The 17944-nt window shown below is 44.8% G+C and overlaps 2 protein-coding genes across 3 annotated transcripts in view; both read left to right on the top strand.

Moving 5' to 3' along the window:
* The window catches only part of CIITA (class II major histocompatibility complex transactivator), a 1021617-nt gene that overhangs the window by 958526 nt on the left and 45147 nt on the right, over positions 1-17944 (top strand). The window lies entirely within an intron of this gene.
* The window catches only part of MYH16 (myosin heavy chain 16), a 59560-nt gene continuing 41694 nt past the window's right edge, over positions 79-17944 (top strand). The window contains exons 1-12 of the mRNA XM_083413313.1: positions 79-158; positions 846-1127; positions 3146-3289; positions 4396-4552; positions 6037-6064; positions 7943-8039; positions 9506-9598; positions 10806-10869; positions 11681-11779; positions 12643-12746; positions 15463-15601; positions 17027-17295. Coding sequence (XP_083269439.1) covers positions 918-1127; positions 3146-3289; positions 4396-4552; positions 6037-6064; positions 7943-8039; positions 9506-9598; positions 10806-10869; positions 11681-11779; positions 12643-12746; positions 15463-15601; positions 17027-17295 — 1404 coding nt within the window. The 5' untranslated portion in view covers positions 79-158; positions 846-917. The remainder of the gene's footprint in view (positions 159-845; positions 1128-3145; positions 3290-4395; positions 4553-6036; positions 6065-7942; positions 8040-9505; positions 9599-10805; positions 10870-11680; positions 11780-12642; positions 12747-15462; positions 15602-17026; positions 17296-17944) is intronic.

The following is a 17944-nucleotide window of genomic DNA, read 5'->3' as shown; positions in this document are numbered from 1 at the left end:
TCCTGAGGGATCCGATCCTGGGCCAATCAGCTTCCCTTAAGCAAAGTTGTCGGTACTCATAGGGAGAAAGTGATATCTTCAAGACTCTCGTTGTTTGGGTATAAAAGAAACCAGCCAGTGTCTTGCTAATCAGGGGTGTCTCTGTGTCCTGTTCTCTGGTAGGTACTCCCGGGCCATTCCTGGCAGGAGGCGGGAGGGAATTGTGGTACAGTTTGGATTGCGGTACACGCAAGAAACTAAAGCATGAAGCCTTATTCTAATTCTCTCTCCATAGGGTTAACTAGTATTCTTAACACTGGCGTTAACTAGTATTAATTAATAGACTATTGTATTTTAATATTCTGTTGAAAGCCACCCAGAGTGGCTGGGGAAACCCAGCCAGATGGGCGGGGTATAAATAATACATTATTATTATTATTATTATTATTATTATTATCCAGTAATGCTGGAGTAGGTGTTTGGTGGTTTTGCTATTTTATTTTTTGGCTCTTGTTTTGAATTATCGATTGCGTTTGTTCTACTCCGACTGTCTTATTTCTTGTTTGGCAACATGCTGTTTACCGCTTCTGGGACCTTTGCGCCCCAAAACGGTATATAAATAAACCACGCCGTCGCTTAAGCGTTGAGAGCCAGTGGCAGCTGGCTCCCTTTGGGACTGGTAGGGCGGAAGGCTGGGAGACCAACAGCAGGTGGCGCCAGAGAGAGTGAGAGGTAGAACCAACAAATGGACCAATGGGCCAGCCCTCTGCCGCTTGGAAAGAAAACATAGAAGAAATTTAATAGATCCCCTATTTATTTATTTTAACCTTGAGACGGTGTGCTGCTTTTTATTTTTCCCTGCCCAGGAGCCCACAACACTCTTCCTAGCCTCTTCTTCTTCCTTCCTGATTCTGCCTTGTGCCTAATCCCGAGCCAAGATGCCTGGCGGATACAAAGGAGAATGCGGAGATGATGTGGATCCTATGCCATTTCTGGCTCCTAGCGAGAAAGAGAGGATCGAGGCCATAAGCAAGCCGTACGATATCAAGAAGTCTGTCTGGGTCAAGGATGAAAAGGAGGGATTTGTCGCTGGAGAAATCCAGTCCGAGACGGATACCCAAGTCACTGTGAAGACGGTGACCAATCAGGTGACTTGGTGGGACAGGAGGGATGATTTTTGGTTCTTGCAAAGTCTTTGATCTGCTCCTTAGCCGGAATGAACACCTGGCAATGCTTTTGGAAATGGAGAAGGCGCATCAGCTGTAGGGAAGTGATGGGGTGGCTGGGCAGATAAGGAGATGCAACCCCTTTTTGCATGAAGAAGTTGGTTATTTATGTAAAAAAACACACACAACCACAACCAAGACTTTGGAGTTCTGAACGCCATCCATTAAAAGCGTATGGCTCCCCCCAGAATCCTGGGAACTGTAGTTTGTGAAAGGTGCTAGGAATTGAGCTCTATAAGGGACAAACTACAGTTTCCAGGGCTGGATGCATCAAAGAAGCTATTAAGCTAAATGCATTGTAAACGTCATACAGGGAAATCCTGTTGGTGAAAAACAGGACTCCACAGCGCCATCTGGTGCCACAGTGTATAAAACGCTTTATCTTTAAAAATGTAGCTGAGTCCCAGGATTCTTTGAGGGAAGCCAAGTCCTTTAAGTGTATGGTGCGACCACAGCCTGGTAGCTGATCCATACTGTTGTTTAAGGTGGAATGTAAGCTTCTAGTCCCTGCACTAATTTGCCTCCAAATCGCTGCCTGCCCTTCTCCTTCAGTCCGGATTTTCTCATGCCCTCACATTTTCGAAGTAAAAGTAAAGGACCCCTGGACGTTTCGAAGTACAGTAGTACCTCGGGTTACATACACTTCAGGTTACAGACACTTCAGGTTACAGACTCCGCTAACCCAGAAATATTACCTTGGGTTAAGAACGTTACCTCAGGATGAGAACAGAAATCGTGCTCCGGCGGCACGGCAGCAGCAGGAAGCCCCATTAGCTAAAGTGGTGCTTCAGGTTAAGAACAGTTTCAGGTTAAGTACGGACCTCCAGAACGAATTAAGTACTTAACCCGAGGTACCACTGTACTATATCCCTGGCCCGTGAAAATCTGGAAGTGGAAAGAGAGGCATTGGTTTGGAGGAGAATGTCGTATGGACAGCAGAAAATGAATGGAGGTACATGAAGCCGATTGTCCATGCTAAACAATAGTATGGATGAGCCTGGAATTGCAACTCAGTCAGGAATGTCGAAAGCAAAGGATTAGATCAGTGGCGTAGCGTGGGTTGTCAGCACCCGGGGCAAGGCAAGTAATTTGCGCCCCCTAACCCGGGGCAAGGCAAGTAATTTGCGCTCCCCCCCCGCTGCACTGTCCCTCCCCCAGATAGTCCCTCGCTCTCTCTCCGCTCCGCACCACACCGCACGCCTGGCACCCTCCCCTCCACAGTGGGCGGCGACCCGGCGGCTCAGATCGGATTCGCACAGCCAGCACTGCAGTGAGAGAGAGTGAGTGAGCCAGGTAGGGGCAGAGAGCTGCGAGTGCGAGCGCCCCCCCCCCAGATGTTGCGCCCGGTGCGGCCAGCCCCCCCTGCACCCCCCATGCTACGCCACTGGATTAGATTATGAGCTCCTGATTTCTATGGGGCCAATTTTGTTAGGATGCCTTCAAAACCAGTTTGCAATATTTTGGGTCTTACTTGAGAGAGTTTTTCTTACTGACGATTGATTGATTTTATTCTCTGATGGTAGATTTTTCTGCTGTGTTCGTTCGATGGCTTAACTATCACTGTACAGTGGTACCTCTGGTTACGAATGCTTCTGGTTACGAGCGCCACTAACCCGGAAGTAGCTGCTCCTGGTTGTGAACTTTGCCTCAGGATGTGAACGGAAATCGTGCGCCGGAGGCGCATGCGCAGCGGGAAACCCCATTAGCGAAAGTGCGCCTCAGTAGGAGAATGGTTTCAACTTAAGAACGGACCTCCAGAACAAATTAAGTTTGTAACCAGAGGTACCACTGTACATTGACATTTCCACCATTGATTTAAGGCCCTGCAGAAAGGGCGTGTAAATACCGTTAAGTAAAGGAACATATACATCACCATGTTATGGAAATTTTGGGTGCTGTGCCTCAAGATTTTCGCTAAACTGTGACTTCTCCACCCACAGACGGTCACCGTTAAGAAGGATGATGTTCAGCAGATGAACCCACCCAAATTCTACCAGGTCAATGACATGGCCAACATGACCTTCCTGAACGAAGCCAGTGTCTTAGACAACCTGCGCCAGCGTTATGTCCTGATGAGGATCTATGTAAGTGAGAAGATGGGTGAGGGCATCTGAGACAAGCAGGTGCTGCAGGCAGTAGACTAGAGAGACAGGTAACTCCTAGGGCCAGATTTGGAAGTCAAGCTGCATGAGGTAGGAAGGATGTGTTGGCCCTCAAATTGGATAAAACAAATAGAAGATTGAAGACAGAGAGTGACAACACAAGAATGGGCCTTTTCTGTGGTGGCTCCCCGACTGTGGAATGCTCTCCCCAGAGAGGCTCGCCTGGCGTATTATGTTTATTATTATTATGCTGCGTAAGTTATGTTCTTACCGGGACGTGGGTGGTGCTGTGGGTTAAACCACAGAGCCTAGGACTTGCCGATCAGAAGGTCAGCGGTTCAAATCCCCACGACGGGGTGAGCTCCTGTTGCTCAGTCCCTGCTCCTGCCAACCTAGCAGTTCAAAAGCATGTCAAAGTGCAAGTAGAAAAATAGGTACCGCTCTGGCGGGAAGGTAAATGGCGTTTCAGTGCGCTGCTCTGGTTTGCCACATGACCCGGAAGCTGTACGTCGGCTTCCTTGGCTAATAAAGCGAGATGAGCGCTGCAACCCCAGAGTCGGCCATGACTGGACCTAATGGTCAGGGGTCCCTTTACCTTTACCTTTAAGTTATGTTCTTAATGTTGTGCACTGCCCTGAGATCTTTTGATAAAGGGCAGGATATAAATTGAAATTGATGGAATAGGAGCAGCTTGCAGATTTAGCATCTAGAAGAAGAGATCAAGTAGAATGTACGTTTAAAGAAGACTGGAAAATGTTTACTGAATATATGGGTGAAAATTGTGTTTGTTTAAAAATGCTGGTAGCATTAAGATAAATTCAACAGCGTGAATAAGTTTTGATGGATGTAACAATGGATTACTGAATGGCTTAGTTCATGTAAAATATGCAGGGATATGTGGTATGCAAAACAAACCATGGAAAGAGAAAGGAAGTCATTGATTTATATTGAAACAGTAATAATAATAATTATTATAATTATAATAATAATTTATTTATACCCCGCCCATCTGGCTGGGTTTCCCCAGCTACTCTGGGCAGCTTCCAACAAAATATTAAAATACAATCGCTGTTTTGTGTTCTTTCCAGACCTACTCTGGCCTCTTCTGTGTCACCATCAACCCTTATAAGTGGCTGCCCATCTACGGATCCCGAGTGGCCCAGATGTATAAGGGCAGGAAGCGCACAGAGATGCCACCTCACCTCTTCTCCATCTCTGACAACGCCTACCATGACATGCTCATGGGTGAGTACAGAGAAGGACCTCCAGCCTCCCTGGTACCTCTGCTCACAAGCTCAGAGGCAGATCGCATCCACTGCAGGCAAAATGTCCCGGGTTCTTCCTTCTGTTAGAGCTGGGAAGGACCTTTAGAGAGCAGCGGCCAGTCAGTGTAGACAACGCTGAACTAGATAGGCTGATGGTCTCACTCAGCATAAGGCAGCTTCCTATGTTCCAGCACTGGTCCAAGATATTGTCCTAGCTGAGCTGACCAGCCGTGAAACCACTAGGACCTACTTGCACCCCTCCATTGCTTTGGGGAACTGTGGTCACATGGCACATCCCTGCAGAGTTGCATAGACAGTGACCTCAAGTAGACAAAGCTCAGTGGTAGAGGATGTGTATGGCATGCAGGAAGTCCCAGTCTCAAATCTTGGCATCTCCAGGTAGGACTAGGAAAGGCTTCATGCCTAAAATATTGGAGAGCCATTGCCAAGATGGTCATTGTAGACTTTCCCAAACTTGGGTCTCCAGTTGTTGTTGGACTACAACTCCCATCATCCCTAGCTAGCAGGACCAATGGTCGGGGATGATGGGAACTGTAGTCCAAAAACAACAACAACAGCTGGAGACCCAAGTTCGAGAAATCTTGACACTGTAGACAATACTGAGCTCAATGGAACAATGGTTTGACTCAGTCTAGGCCAGCTTCCGGTGTTCCTGTAGACGAGGGAGACTGTAGGTCAACCTTCCACAACATGGGGGTGCCCGAATGTGTTGAACTTCAACTTCCATCAGCCACAGTTGGCATGGTCAATGGTTGGGGATGTTGGGAATTGCAGTCCAGCAACATCCAGATGGGACACGGTTGGCGCTGTGGGTTAAACCACAGAGCCTGGGACTTGACGATCAGAAGGTCGGTGGTTCGAATCCCTGCGACGGATAGAGCTCCCGTTGCTCGGTCCCTGCTCCTGCCAACCTAGCAGTTCGAAAGCACGTCAAAGTGCAAGTAGATAAATAGGTACCGCTCCAGCGGGAAGGTAAACGGCGTTTCCGTGCACTGCTCTGATTCCCCAGAAGCGGCCTACTCATACTGGACACATGACCCGGAAGCTGTACGCCGGCTCCCTCGGCCAATAAAGCGAGATGAGCGCTGCAACCCCAGAGTCGGTCACGACTGGACCTAATGGTCAGGGGTCCCTTTACCTTTACCTAACATCCAGAGGGCACCAGTTTGGGGAAAGGTCTGCTGCAGAGGTTGACCCAATACAATTTGCTTTCTGAGGGGAAGATGGTACTTGCCCTCATTCCATGGAACCACCAGATCAATCTTGCTTCAGGACAGTGGCAAGCAGGGTTGTGTCCTCCTGCCCTCTTCGAAAAATCCAAATGTTAAAATTTGTGGGAAGACAGGAAACAATCAAGCTGGCGTGACTGTAGAGCTGTAATTCAGCCCCATAGCACTTTTAAGACCCACTTGGCGTGATGTGTTCTTTTTCTTCCTCCCACAGAGCGTGAAAACCAGTCTATGCTGATCACGTAAGTGTATACATTTATTATTATTATTATTATTATTATTATTATTATTATTATTGCTGCTTAAAATATTTATAAGCCACCTTGGGTTTAAAATCTGCAAGGCTGCTTACACAGAGTACGAAAAAGGAAGTACGAAAAAGGAAGCAACATTAATGCACTGGACTCAGCTAGCCTGGTAAAGAAAAAGTGATTTATACGTACTGTATATGCGATATAACATTGTGCCACCAGAAGGCGATGTGGAGTCCCATTTTTTTCAGCCTGTTTTCCCTGTTTTAAATTTGCAGCGCTTTAAACTGAAGCGCTTCTTTCATCTTAAAATAACCCTGAATTAATAAAAAGGATGCAGCTAGAATTTCAACCAGACAAGTATTAAATGTGTTTAGAATAGGTTTATGAAGCATTTAGAAAACTTATTGATTAGAATATTTGCGTGAGATTGTATGGGAAAAATACGGAATAACAGATAAATAAATAATCTTACTTAAATATAGTAAGTGCGGTGTAAGCAATGGAAGTCAATCAATGAAATTTTATTATTATTTTCATATTGAGATATTTGTAGAATAAACTTGGAAGAAATTCTTCCAACTTTTCTTCTTCTTTTTTTTCTCTTTATTTTTTCTTCTTTTTTCTTTTTTTCTCTTTTGTTCCTTTTTCATATATATGTGCTTATTTGAAATATATATGTATGTTTGTATTTGCAATATTTTGCTTATATTTTGTAACAATTATGTTAAATAATAATAATGAAAAAAAGAATTTCAACCGAAGGCCAATTCATCTTCTTAGACACCTATTGGATGGGAGTCTTCTTAGCTTGGCTTAGGTTGGCATCTGAAAGACAGCAAGGAAGGAGCAAGGAAGATTTCCCTAGGGAGGGAGTCCTACAGCTTTGGTGCCAGCACCAAAAAGATCCTGCCCCTTTCACTAGACCTCAGACAGTGGGACACACAAAGCAGGGCTGTCATAGAGGTTCTTAGCAGTTGGTCCGAGGGCCACATTCAGAGACTTATTCTGGAGAGATGGAGTGAAAATGAAGTACGTATTTTTCACTCTATAGGACGCACCAGACCATAGGACGCACCGGACCATAGGAGGGGGAGAACAGGAAAAAATAATTTTTTTTCTTGTTCTCCCCCTCAAAAACAAGGTGCGTTCAAGAGCAGGCCTTGCCGCTGCCCCCCGAGCTTGTGGGGCTGACGGTGGGGGAAGCGCTATTTCCCCCCACCGTCAACCTCAAAGATCCCTGAAGCCTTTGGGGCGCAGCTGCACTCCAAAGGCTTCAGGCTTCAGGGACATCCTTTGTAGCCTTTGCGCAGCCATCCCGAAGCTAGAACAGCGAGACGGAGAGCTGCGCAGCGCCCCGTCTCGCTGTTTTGGCTTCGGGGACAGCCTTTCAAGCCTCCGCAGGGCGGCGGGGTGAAGGCTTTGCGCAGCCACCCCGAAGCTAGAACAGCTTCGGGCTGCAGGCTGCTATCCACAAGCCGTCGGAGCCCGGCGGTAACTGTCCTAAGCCCTAACTGCGGATAGCTGTCCTAAGCCCGGGGTGCCGCAGCACCACGCTCCCCGGGCTTCGGGCTGCTGTGCGCATCGACCCCTCTCGCTCCCCAGGCTTCAGCGAAAGCTTTCATTCGCTCCATAGGACGCACACACATTTCCCCTTCATTTTTGGAGGGGGAAAAGTGCGTCCTATAGAGCGAAAAATACGGTATCCGCATGTGCCTCTGCCCTGTCCCACCCAGAAACCAGGTCTACCTCATGTGTGAATGACCTTCTCTCGCAGCAGGGGGTTGGAGTTAAAAAATATATATTGATGGATGCTTTTCAACTTTGTGGTCCTGATTTCTGCTCCTTTATCTCCTCTTTCACATGTAGTGGAGAATCCGGAGCTGGCAAGACTGAAAATACAAAGAAAGTTATTCAGTACTTTGCCAACATCGGTGGTACTGGCAAGGCCTCTACTGATTCAAAGGTAAGAGGTTTTTCTTTTAGTAGAATGAACTGGTTGTCTTTTTTCTCTCTTTCTTTTTCAAATTTTAATCTTTATTGATTTTAGATATTAAATCCCTCCAGCGCGAAACAACAAAAAAAGAAAACAAATCACCTCACACAGAAAGAATTTTTTTACATAGAAAATAAGATTCTTCCATATAATTGTGACTTCCGTCATCCTCAATATGGGTCCATCATTAACTTGTTGACTGCATATTTGCATATTTTTTAACTTATCGTTAATTGTCCATATTCTTGGTAGAGTATTTCGTTGCAGAAGTTATTCAAAACATGTCAAAGATTTTATCTGAGAACAATGTTCTTTTAAATATGATTTAAATAAATCCTATTCTTTGTTAAACTCTTGGTTTGTTTAATTCCTGATTTTCCCTGTCATCTTTGCTAATTCTACATATTCAAAAAACTTCACCTGCCATTCCAACTTAGTTGGTATTTTATCTCCCTTCCACCATCTAGCTATTAACATTCTCGCTGCAGTAGTTGCATACATAAATATCTTTCTTAATTATTTCGGTATATCTGCAGCAATAATACCTAACAAAAAGGTTTCTGGCTTTTTGATTAAAGTTAATTTGAACATTTTTTAAAAGCTCATTATAGATAGTTTTCCAAAAGCTTTTTGTCTTTTTACATTTCTACCACGTGTGGTACATTGTTCCCTCTGATTCTTTACATCTCCAGCAAAAATTCGAGCCCTTTTTATACATTTTCGCCAGCTTGCTTGGCGTAATGTACCATCAGTAGAACATCTTCATGTAGTTTTCTTTTAGCGTATAAAGGTAAAGGGACCCCTGACCATTAGGTCCAGTCGTGACCGACTCTGGGGTTGTGGCGCTCATCTCGCTTTATTGGCCGAGGGAGCTGGCGTACAGCTTCCGGTTCATGTGGCCAGCATGACTAAGCCGCTTCCGGCGAACCAGAGCAGCGCACAGAAATGCCGTTTACTTTCCCGCCACAGCTGTACCTATTTATCTACTTGCACTTTAACGTGCTTTTGAACTGCTAGGTTGGCAGGAGCAGGGACCGAGCAACGGGAGCTCACCCCGTCACGGGGATTCGAACTGCTGACCTTCTGATTGGCAAGTCCTAGGCTCTGTGGTTTAACCCACAGTGCCACCCGCATCCCTCAGCAAGCCTAAACTTTATGTCCTTTCTCCAAAGCTTTTCCCAAGATGCCATCTGAATCATCACAGATTTAACCTCCTCCTCTAGCCTGTCCCAATCCAGTAACAGTCTATACATTTTGGAGAGTAACGGTTGTCTTGTACCAGCTGAAATGCAGGCATTGTCTGGAATAATGTGTTAATCGTTAGCTGTTGAGAAATTCCCCATGATAAAACTGTGTTGCTGTTGTTACTACAATTGATTCCTCCTTTTAAACCACCATCTCAAGGTGATTTACACATTTATGTTTGTCTCTGTCAGGGGTCCCTGGAAGATCAAATCATCCAGGCTAACCCTGTACTGGAAGCCTTTGGAAATGCCAAAACAACGAGGAACAACAATTCTTCCCGCTTTGTAAGTATGAGAATTTTAAAATATTTTGAACCCTTGGCCCCTCCTTATTCAAGGAGGGATTGAATTGCACTGATTCAAGATCACCAGTGTCAAAGCAATGATTCTTCAGCGTCAACTTTGTTGGACTGGTCATGTTGTGCGGATGCCTGATGATCGTCTTCCAAAGCAACTACTCTATTCCGAACTTAAAAATGGACAGCGTAATGCTGGTGGTCAACAAAAGAGGTTTAAAGACTGTCTCGAGGCAAATCTAAAAAAAAGAAGTAGTATAAACACCAACAATTGGGAAACACTTGCCTGCAAGTGCTCCAATTGGGGAAGAGCCTTTACCAAAGGTGTAATGGGTTCTGAAGACGCTCAAACTCAGGATACAAGGGAGAAACGTGCTAAGAAGAAGGCACACTTGGCAAACCCTCACCGTGATCAACTCCCACCCGGAAACCTATGTCCCCACTGTGGAAGGATGTGTGGATCCAGAATTGGCCTCCAGTAACTTATGGACTCACTGTTAAAACCATGTTTATGGAAGACAATCTTACTCGGCTACAAAGAAGAAGAAGAAGAAGATGCACTGATTCACACATGCATACACATCACTTGCTTGGTCTTCTACTAATGACCAACACTTGTTAACTCTCAGTTGTCTACACTGAAGGTGATTGTATCACTTTATGAGGTGATAACTGGGCAAACATATCAGACGACACAGCGATTCTTCCAAAGCAGCTCTTTATTTGTAAGCTGGAACAGAACTGAACTGAGGAGCTCAATCAGCCTGCTTATATAGAGCTCCACTAGAATGCAACAGTAACCATTTTCTGTAACTAGCCAATCACTGAACGTCAATTTCGATCCTTCATTTGCATACAAACTATCCAATCACTGAACGTCACTTTCGATCCTTCATTTGCATAACTATCTACAGTATCCCCCTGGTGGCCCAGGGTGAGAACTTCAGTACATAACAATAACAATTATTTCACCGTTTGCTGGCTAGGACTGATGGCAGTTACAGCCCAAAATGTCCAGAGGGCACCAGGTTCAGGAAGCTGACATAGTGATGGGGCTTGGCAGGTCTCCATTAGAAAGGCATTCCACAAGGAAGGCACCACCACCGAAAAGACCATGCACTTGTACTGTTTAATCTTTCCTGGGTAAAGATACTGCCATCTCTATTAACTGATTTGCCTCTTGTTCTTCATCCCAGGGTAAATTCATCCGAATCCACTTTGGCAGCACAGGAAAACTGGCTGGAGCTGACATTGAGAGCTGTAAGTTTCCAAGTTCGGCTAATCTCAACCCCGAAATCCATTTTAGGTGGAATTTGGCAGTAACCTGTTTACTCAGGCAGTGTATGTGTCTAAAATAAAAAGTTGATTGGACATAAGCAAATGTACACATATTTAATCAATTGCCCTGTTTAGGGAAGCTTTTAATATTTGATGAATTATTGTATGTTAATATTTTGTTGGAAGCTGCCCAGAGTGGCTGGGGAAACCCAGCCAGATGGGTGGGGTATAAATAAAAATTATTATTATTATTATTATTATTATTATTATTATTATTATTATTATTAAATGTATTAATGGAAAATAATTTGAGTAATTGACCAGATTTTTTAAAAATAAACGTGGTGACAGTGCTAACAGGAAGTTACAGATTAAATGACGCAGGTCTGCTCAGCTCATAGTTGCTTCATTTAGTTTTTCTTGGTCCAAGATTTTGATTCCCTGGAGTCAAAATTTAATGTTGCTTGTGCGTGGCATTGCAGTTCAGTTAAGTCATATCAGAGCAACAGAGCTGACTTCTGAAGTGTTTGGATACCGTCTACAACAGTAGTGTCCAAACTTTTTTCAAAGAGGGCCAGATTTGATGAAGTGAAGGACCGTGAGGGCTGACCAAAGAGCCAACTGACCTTTTTCTAGGATTGAAGCTGATGAGCTTTGGATTTTGCCCCAGGAAATAAACTGCCACAGGGCCCAGATTAAACCGACCAGAGGGCCGGATTAGGCCTCCGAACCGGACTTTGGACATGCCTGGTCTACAGTATCAGCTTAAACCTGGGCATACTTTGTTTTTCAGATCTCCTAGAGAAATCTCGTGTCATCTCTCAGCAACCCGCTGAAAGGGGCTATCACATCTTCTACCAGCTCCTCTCCAATAAGAAGCCAGATCTTGTTTGTATGAATCTTTCCCCTGTGTATTGGCGGGGGGGGAGGGGGCTGCAAGAACTGGGGCTGAGGGACAAATTCAGTTCCCATTTAATGCCAAATCTATCATTCGCACATTCTAAAACAAATTTGCGAACCGATACACAGCCATCCTTCTAGATTCTCCCTTTTCGGAATTTTGTAACGCAGTTCTCCAACGAAACAATGTTTATAAAAATGCATTGGTTAGCAGAAAGCATACATAAAAAAATCAATGTCTTAGTAAGAGAAATCAGGATTTTTAAAGAAAATAAAATGGCCTATAGCTGCAGAAATGTGGAGAGCTGAATTTAAGGTGGGAAAAAATGAGAAACGGAGAGAAGTGAAATTGACAGATCCCTTCTTCGTTACCTAGGAGCAAGCCCCTTTTTAAATGGTGGGACTTGCTCCTGAGAAGGCATGGGTATGGATTACACCAGTGCTTTTTTTCTGGGGGGACGCATACCCCTAAACATTTTTTACTTTTGTACATTTACTGTATTTATTTTTCCCAATTTGAACTATAAAATGGTGATTTTCTTGAGTCAAAATGAGAGTAACCCTAAACATTTTTATAGGGGGAGAAAGCACTGGCTTACACCATTAGGAAGCTTTTATACTAGATGGTCTGGATGAAATCTTCATGGGAAGATGCTTTGTAAGAACTGGATTTTAGCATGAAGCAAAGCACAAATTTGAGAAGGGGGAAAATGAGAAGCCGAGGCAAGTGAGATGGGCAGGTCCTTCTATCCCTAGCAAGATCAGAATGCTGAACTAACTATCGGGGCTGATTCAGGCAGAGTTCTTAAAAAAGGACCGCAGTTTCTGCATCCTGACATTTCTTTTATGTGACAGCATCCTTGCTTTGTGTGCCGGACCCCAAGGAGTACCACTGGACAAGCCAAGGAGTCACGGTTGTTGACAACATGGACGACGGAGAAGAACTGCTACTCACAGATGTAAGTTTGCAAAGGCAGCACCTGTTGCATTTTATCCACCCCCCCGCCCCCCACTTTTGAGTGTCTTATTGATCGAAAACTTTATAACAGAAGTGTACAATAGATATTATTGCAGCAGCTAGACTGGTGACTGGGGTGTGGCCACCGAGACCATATAACACCAGTCCTGAAAGACCTACATTGGCTCTCAGTAAGTTTCCGAGCACAATTCAAAGTGCTGGTGCTGACCTTTAAAGCTCTAAATGGCCTTGGTCCAGTATATCTGAAGGAGCGTCTCCACCCCCATCGTTCTGCCCGGACGCTGAGGTCCAGCGCCGAGGGCCTTCTGGTGGTTCCCTCACTGCAAGAAGCTAAGCTACAGGGAACCAGGCAGAGGGCCTTCTCGGTAGTGGCACCCGCCCTGTGGAATGCCCTCCCATCAGATGTCAAAGAGATAAACAACTACCTGACATTTAGAAGACATCTGAAGGCAGCCTTGTTCAGGGAAGTTTTTAATGTGTGACATTTTAATGTATTTTTAATCTTTGTTGGAAGCCGCCCAGAGTGGCTGGGGAAACCCAGCCAGATAGGCAGGGTACAAATAATAAATTACTATTACTATTACTATATTATAGACAAAATGAGAAATACAAAATAAACGGTTCTTCATTCTTTAACTAATGCACGCTTTGTACATCATTTGTGATTAAATTTTTCAAGACCACCGATCTTCCCCTTGCATTCCCGAATTACCAGTAAATTCCTTAAATATGCACTTAAACTTTATTTTCTCCATATTATTTGACTTACCATAAATTTTATTTTATACAGTTACCCTATTGACACAACGAAGCTCAGTCAAAACCTGCCAACGAATTGACATTTTGACAATGTTCTTTTACATAAACTCTGTATATAAGCCACTCTATGGGAAAAAAAATATGGCTGTAACATCTCTTAGCCTTGCTGATAATCTTGCCATACTCTCTTATTTTATTTTGCCAGTCTGTTTTAGATGGGGTATCCTCTCCCTTCCAACCTTTTGTGATTAGAATTCTGGCAGTGACTGTAACATACGTAAGGACTCTCCTGTATTTTGGGGGGATTTCATTTCCCATAATTCCTAGCAGGAAGGCTTCAGGTTTTTTTTAAGGGAAGGAGCATTTGAACATTTTCTTAAGCTTGTTGTAAATCATTTCCCAAATGAGCACCTGTTGTATTTTGGGTGTAGGAGGGAAATGGCAGCAAAAGATGGCAGCCTAAGGGCTATAAGCACAGCTTGGCAGTCTTTAGCCTCGCTCAGATAAGGAAATGAGAGGGCAGGGGAGGGGAATGTAATCAAGTCCACATAGGAAACTGTCTCGTACTGAATCAGATTACTATTGCAGATGTTAATATTGTGCAGCTTGTAGCAGCCAGGTGGATAAAAACTGGCTCTCTTTTTTTGGAATGAAGCGTTTTCCAGACCTGTTAGATATTATTCAGAAACTTTCCTTGCGGAACTTTCTTCAAAACAGAACAAAAGCACCAAAGCTACACCCAAATCATTCCATAAAACATATTCTTACCCAATCATAGGCTCAGCATCTTCTTAGGAATAAAATAACATATAATCAGAGTTGACAAACATCTCTCTCTCTCTCTCTCTCTCTCTCTCTCTCTCACACACACACACACACACACACACACACACACACTGGCTCCATTAGCCTGCATTCCAGCCCCAAGACTATTGAGCTCCTGGAAAGGCATCTTACTCCCGCAGAGCCTGGCAACAAAAACTAACAGCAACTATCTTTCAAAGTGGAGATTTGCAGTTCAATACCTTAATCACCTGATCTAAGGTTAAACACTCACGTGTTAGCGAGCAGAGAACAGCAACAGTTGATTATCAGCCTACAAAGGAGCTCAGAGAGCCCTTTTTGCTCTTCCTTAGCTTCAATGGAATCTTCCAGTTAAACCCTTTCAGCAATACAGATAGGCATTCTCCATTTCAGTGTCAATTAAGCAATTATACTTAACAATCACTGGTCCACATACCTGAGCATTGCCTATACCCACAGTATCCAACCTTTCTAGACTCACAACCCACCTTTAACCCAAGCATGCACTGGGGGCCCTATTATTATTCCCTCTCCTCCTCCCTTCATCTCCTATTGCTGCTGCTGCAGACCACCTTAGATCAGGATGCCACCATTTGAGGATCTTGACTGAGCCACCAGTCAAAGACCAGTGGTCTACACTGATCCAGGTTCTTGGGCAGGAGTCTTTGCCAGGCCTACCTGGGAATGCCAGGGATGAAACCTGGGATCTTCTGCATATAGAGGAGATGCTCTAGAACAGCGATTCTCAACCTGTGGGTCCCCAGATGTTGTTGGACTACAACTCCCATCACCCCTAGCTAGCAAGGCCAGAGCTCAGGGATGATGGGAGTTGTAGTCCAACAACATCTGGGGACCCACAGGTTGAGAACCGCTGCTCTAGAATGAAGCTACAGCTCTTGTACTGTTCTCTGCCTATTTATTTTTCCAGAAGCAAACGAGAATGTTTCTTTTCAACATACCTCCAGGAGCTGAGGGGTTTTAAGCTTAATTATTTCAGTTTCGATGGTGGTGGTGATTGAACTGCTGGCTGTAATATCTAAATTGGAGCGGGTGTGTGTGTGTGTGGAGTGCTTTGACATCTATTGAGAAACGGTACACAAGGTTTGGAAATGATAATGATTCCTCTCTTCCAGGTGGCCTTTGATGTCCTAGGCTTCACTCAAGAAGAGAAGATAAGCGTTTATAAGCTGACTGGAGGCATAATGCACTTCGGCAACATGAAATTCAAGCAGAAGCCAAGAGAGGAGCAGGCAGAAGTTGACACCGCTGAAGGTAACAGAGCGGGGAGGAGCAGCAGGAACCAGTTGTTGCAGGACTACAACTCCCATCGTCCCTGGCCATTGGCCGTAGTGCCTGGGGCTGATGGGAATTTGAGTTCAACAACATCTCAAGTGCCACACCCTCCCCAACTAAATAAGGGATGTCGGTCAAATCTCAAATTCAAAGGAATTCACTGTTTTGCAACTCAAAGTGTTGACATTATGTAAAATAATGGACTATGCAGAACTGGCAAAATTAAGAGAATCTGATGATGAGTGTTTTGTGGAAGAATGGAAGCCTTTTTTGGACTACTTTGGATTTGAGCTATAAACCACATAAGTAATTACAGTGGTACCTCTATTTTTGAACGTAATCCGTTCCGGAAGACCATTCGAGTTTTGAAACGTTCAAAAACCGAAAATTCAATAGCTGACAGCTAGAAGAAGAAGAAGAAGAGTTTGGATTTGATATCCCGCCTTTCACTCCCTTTAAGGAGTCTCAAAGCGGCTAACATTCTCCTTTCCCTTCCTCCCCCACAACAAACACTCTGTGAGGTGAGTGGGGCTGAGAGACTGTGACTGGCCCAAGGTCACCCAGCAGCTGCATGTGGAGGAGCGGAGACGCGAACCCGGTTACCCAGATTACGTGGCTACCGCTCTTAACCACTACACCACACTGGCTCTCGCAGAGCTAGGCCTCTGCGTGGAATATTCGACTTCTGAGGCGTGTTCAAAAACCAAAGTGCTTACTTCCGGGTTTGCGGTGTTCGGAAACTGAAATGTTCGTCAACGGAGATGTTCAAAAACCTAGGTACCACTGTAGATTATAGTATTGTGGTTATGATTTTAAGAGGCAGAAGATAGAGAGAAGCAGAAGTGGAGAAACAACAACAACAAGTGGAAAATGGGGTGGGAAGTTGATAAAATATGCAGGGGGGAATTGTTTGTTGGATTATAGATGTTAAACTTAATAAAATATAATTTTTAAAAATGTAGTTTAAAACCTTAATTAAACATGTGGTTGATGGCTTATATTCACATTTCCGTTTGCTCTGCCTCTCCCCCCAGGAAAGCCCACAGTTTAGTGCTGAATCCGAACGAACAGCACTTGGGTTTTCTGTGGATTGTTCTTTGCTCCGATTTAGCACTAAAGAATGAATTTTCTGGGGGAAAGCAATGGGGCAAAGACAAAACCACTTGGACATGTGCTATCTAGGAGGATAGGGGGAAGCGGAAGTATGAAAAAGCCCTTAGCCCCATTGGACTTACTCCTGCGCAGACAGGCACTGACTGTGCTTGTGTTGTCCTTTCTGCAACGGCGGCCTAGCAGAACTTGCAGAAATGGTTGTGGTTTCCTTGTCTGAGGAAACAGGGGCCTTCGTCATGGCCAGCAGTTTGCTCCCCTTCCGATTAATCTGTGCCTTTGGTCTTTTGGCAGTGGCCGACAAAGTCGCCCACCTCATGGCTCTCAACTCCGGGGAACTCCAGAAGGGCATCACCCGGCCCCGGGTGAAAGTGGGCAACGAGTTTGTGCAGAAGGGGCAGAACATGGACCAGTGCCACAACTCCGTCGGTGCCCTGGGCAAAGCCGTCTACGACAAGATGTTCAAGTGGCTAGTCGTCAGGATCAACAAGACCCTGGACACCAAGATGCAAAGGCAGTTCTTTATCGGAGTGCTGGATATCGCTGGCTTTGAAATCTTTGAGGTACAAGGAAACGAGGAACAGCTCTAGCGGGAGGGTTGCAGGTGGGGTCTGCAACAAAATGTTGCAGTTTAGATATCTCCTATTCAGTTTTCCAGCCAGCCCTACTGTCAGGATACTCCATTCCACTGCTCTTCCCACCCAGGTCTTCTTGTTTTTCCATCCCAACCTATTCGTGGCATTCCTTGTGCCGCTTTTGTCCTTTAAATATATTTTTTGGGTACTTTTGCAGACCTTGGGGTTTTCCTGGCACGCTATGGGGTTTTAGGAATGCAGGGAACTGCCTTTTACCCGCTCAGACCCATATCTAAAGCCATATCTGTCAAATGTGCACATTCAGAAGAGAACCAAAACATAGAGCCATCCTTCTAAATCGGTTCTTCCCTGAATTTTACAATGTAGTCCTCCAGCCAATGTTCAGAAAATGCCCAGTTCTCCACCCAGAGCTACAATTCCCAGGGTTCCCATGGATTGAATGTGAAACAGCAGTTCTGCGAAGCGAATAGGGGCTTCACAGCCACTCTCAGTGCCCTTAGCTAACTAAGCTTCCCAGGATTATTTCCGGGGATGCCACAACTGTTTAAAGTGGTATGGTACTGCTTTAAATGTTACAGTGCAGATAGCACCCAAGGCTTTCCTGTTTCAGCATGGA

This window comes from Podarcis tiliguerta, assembly GCF_965153285.1.
Source record: "Podarcis tiliguerta genome assembly, chromosome: 14".
In the NCBI taxonomy this organism is placed as follows: domain Eukaryota; kingdom Metazoa; phylum Chordata; class Lepidosauria; order Squamata; family Lacertidae; genus Podarcis; species Podarcis tiliguerta.
This window is presented reverse-complemented; position numbering and strand designations above follow the sequence as displayed.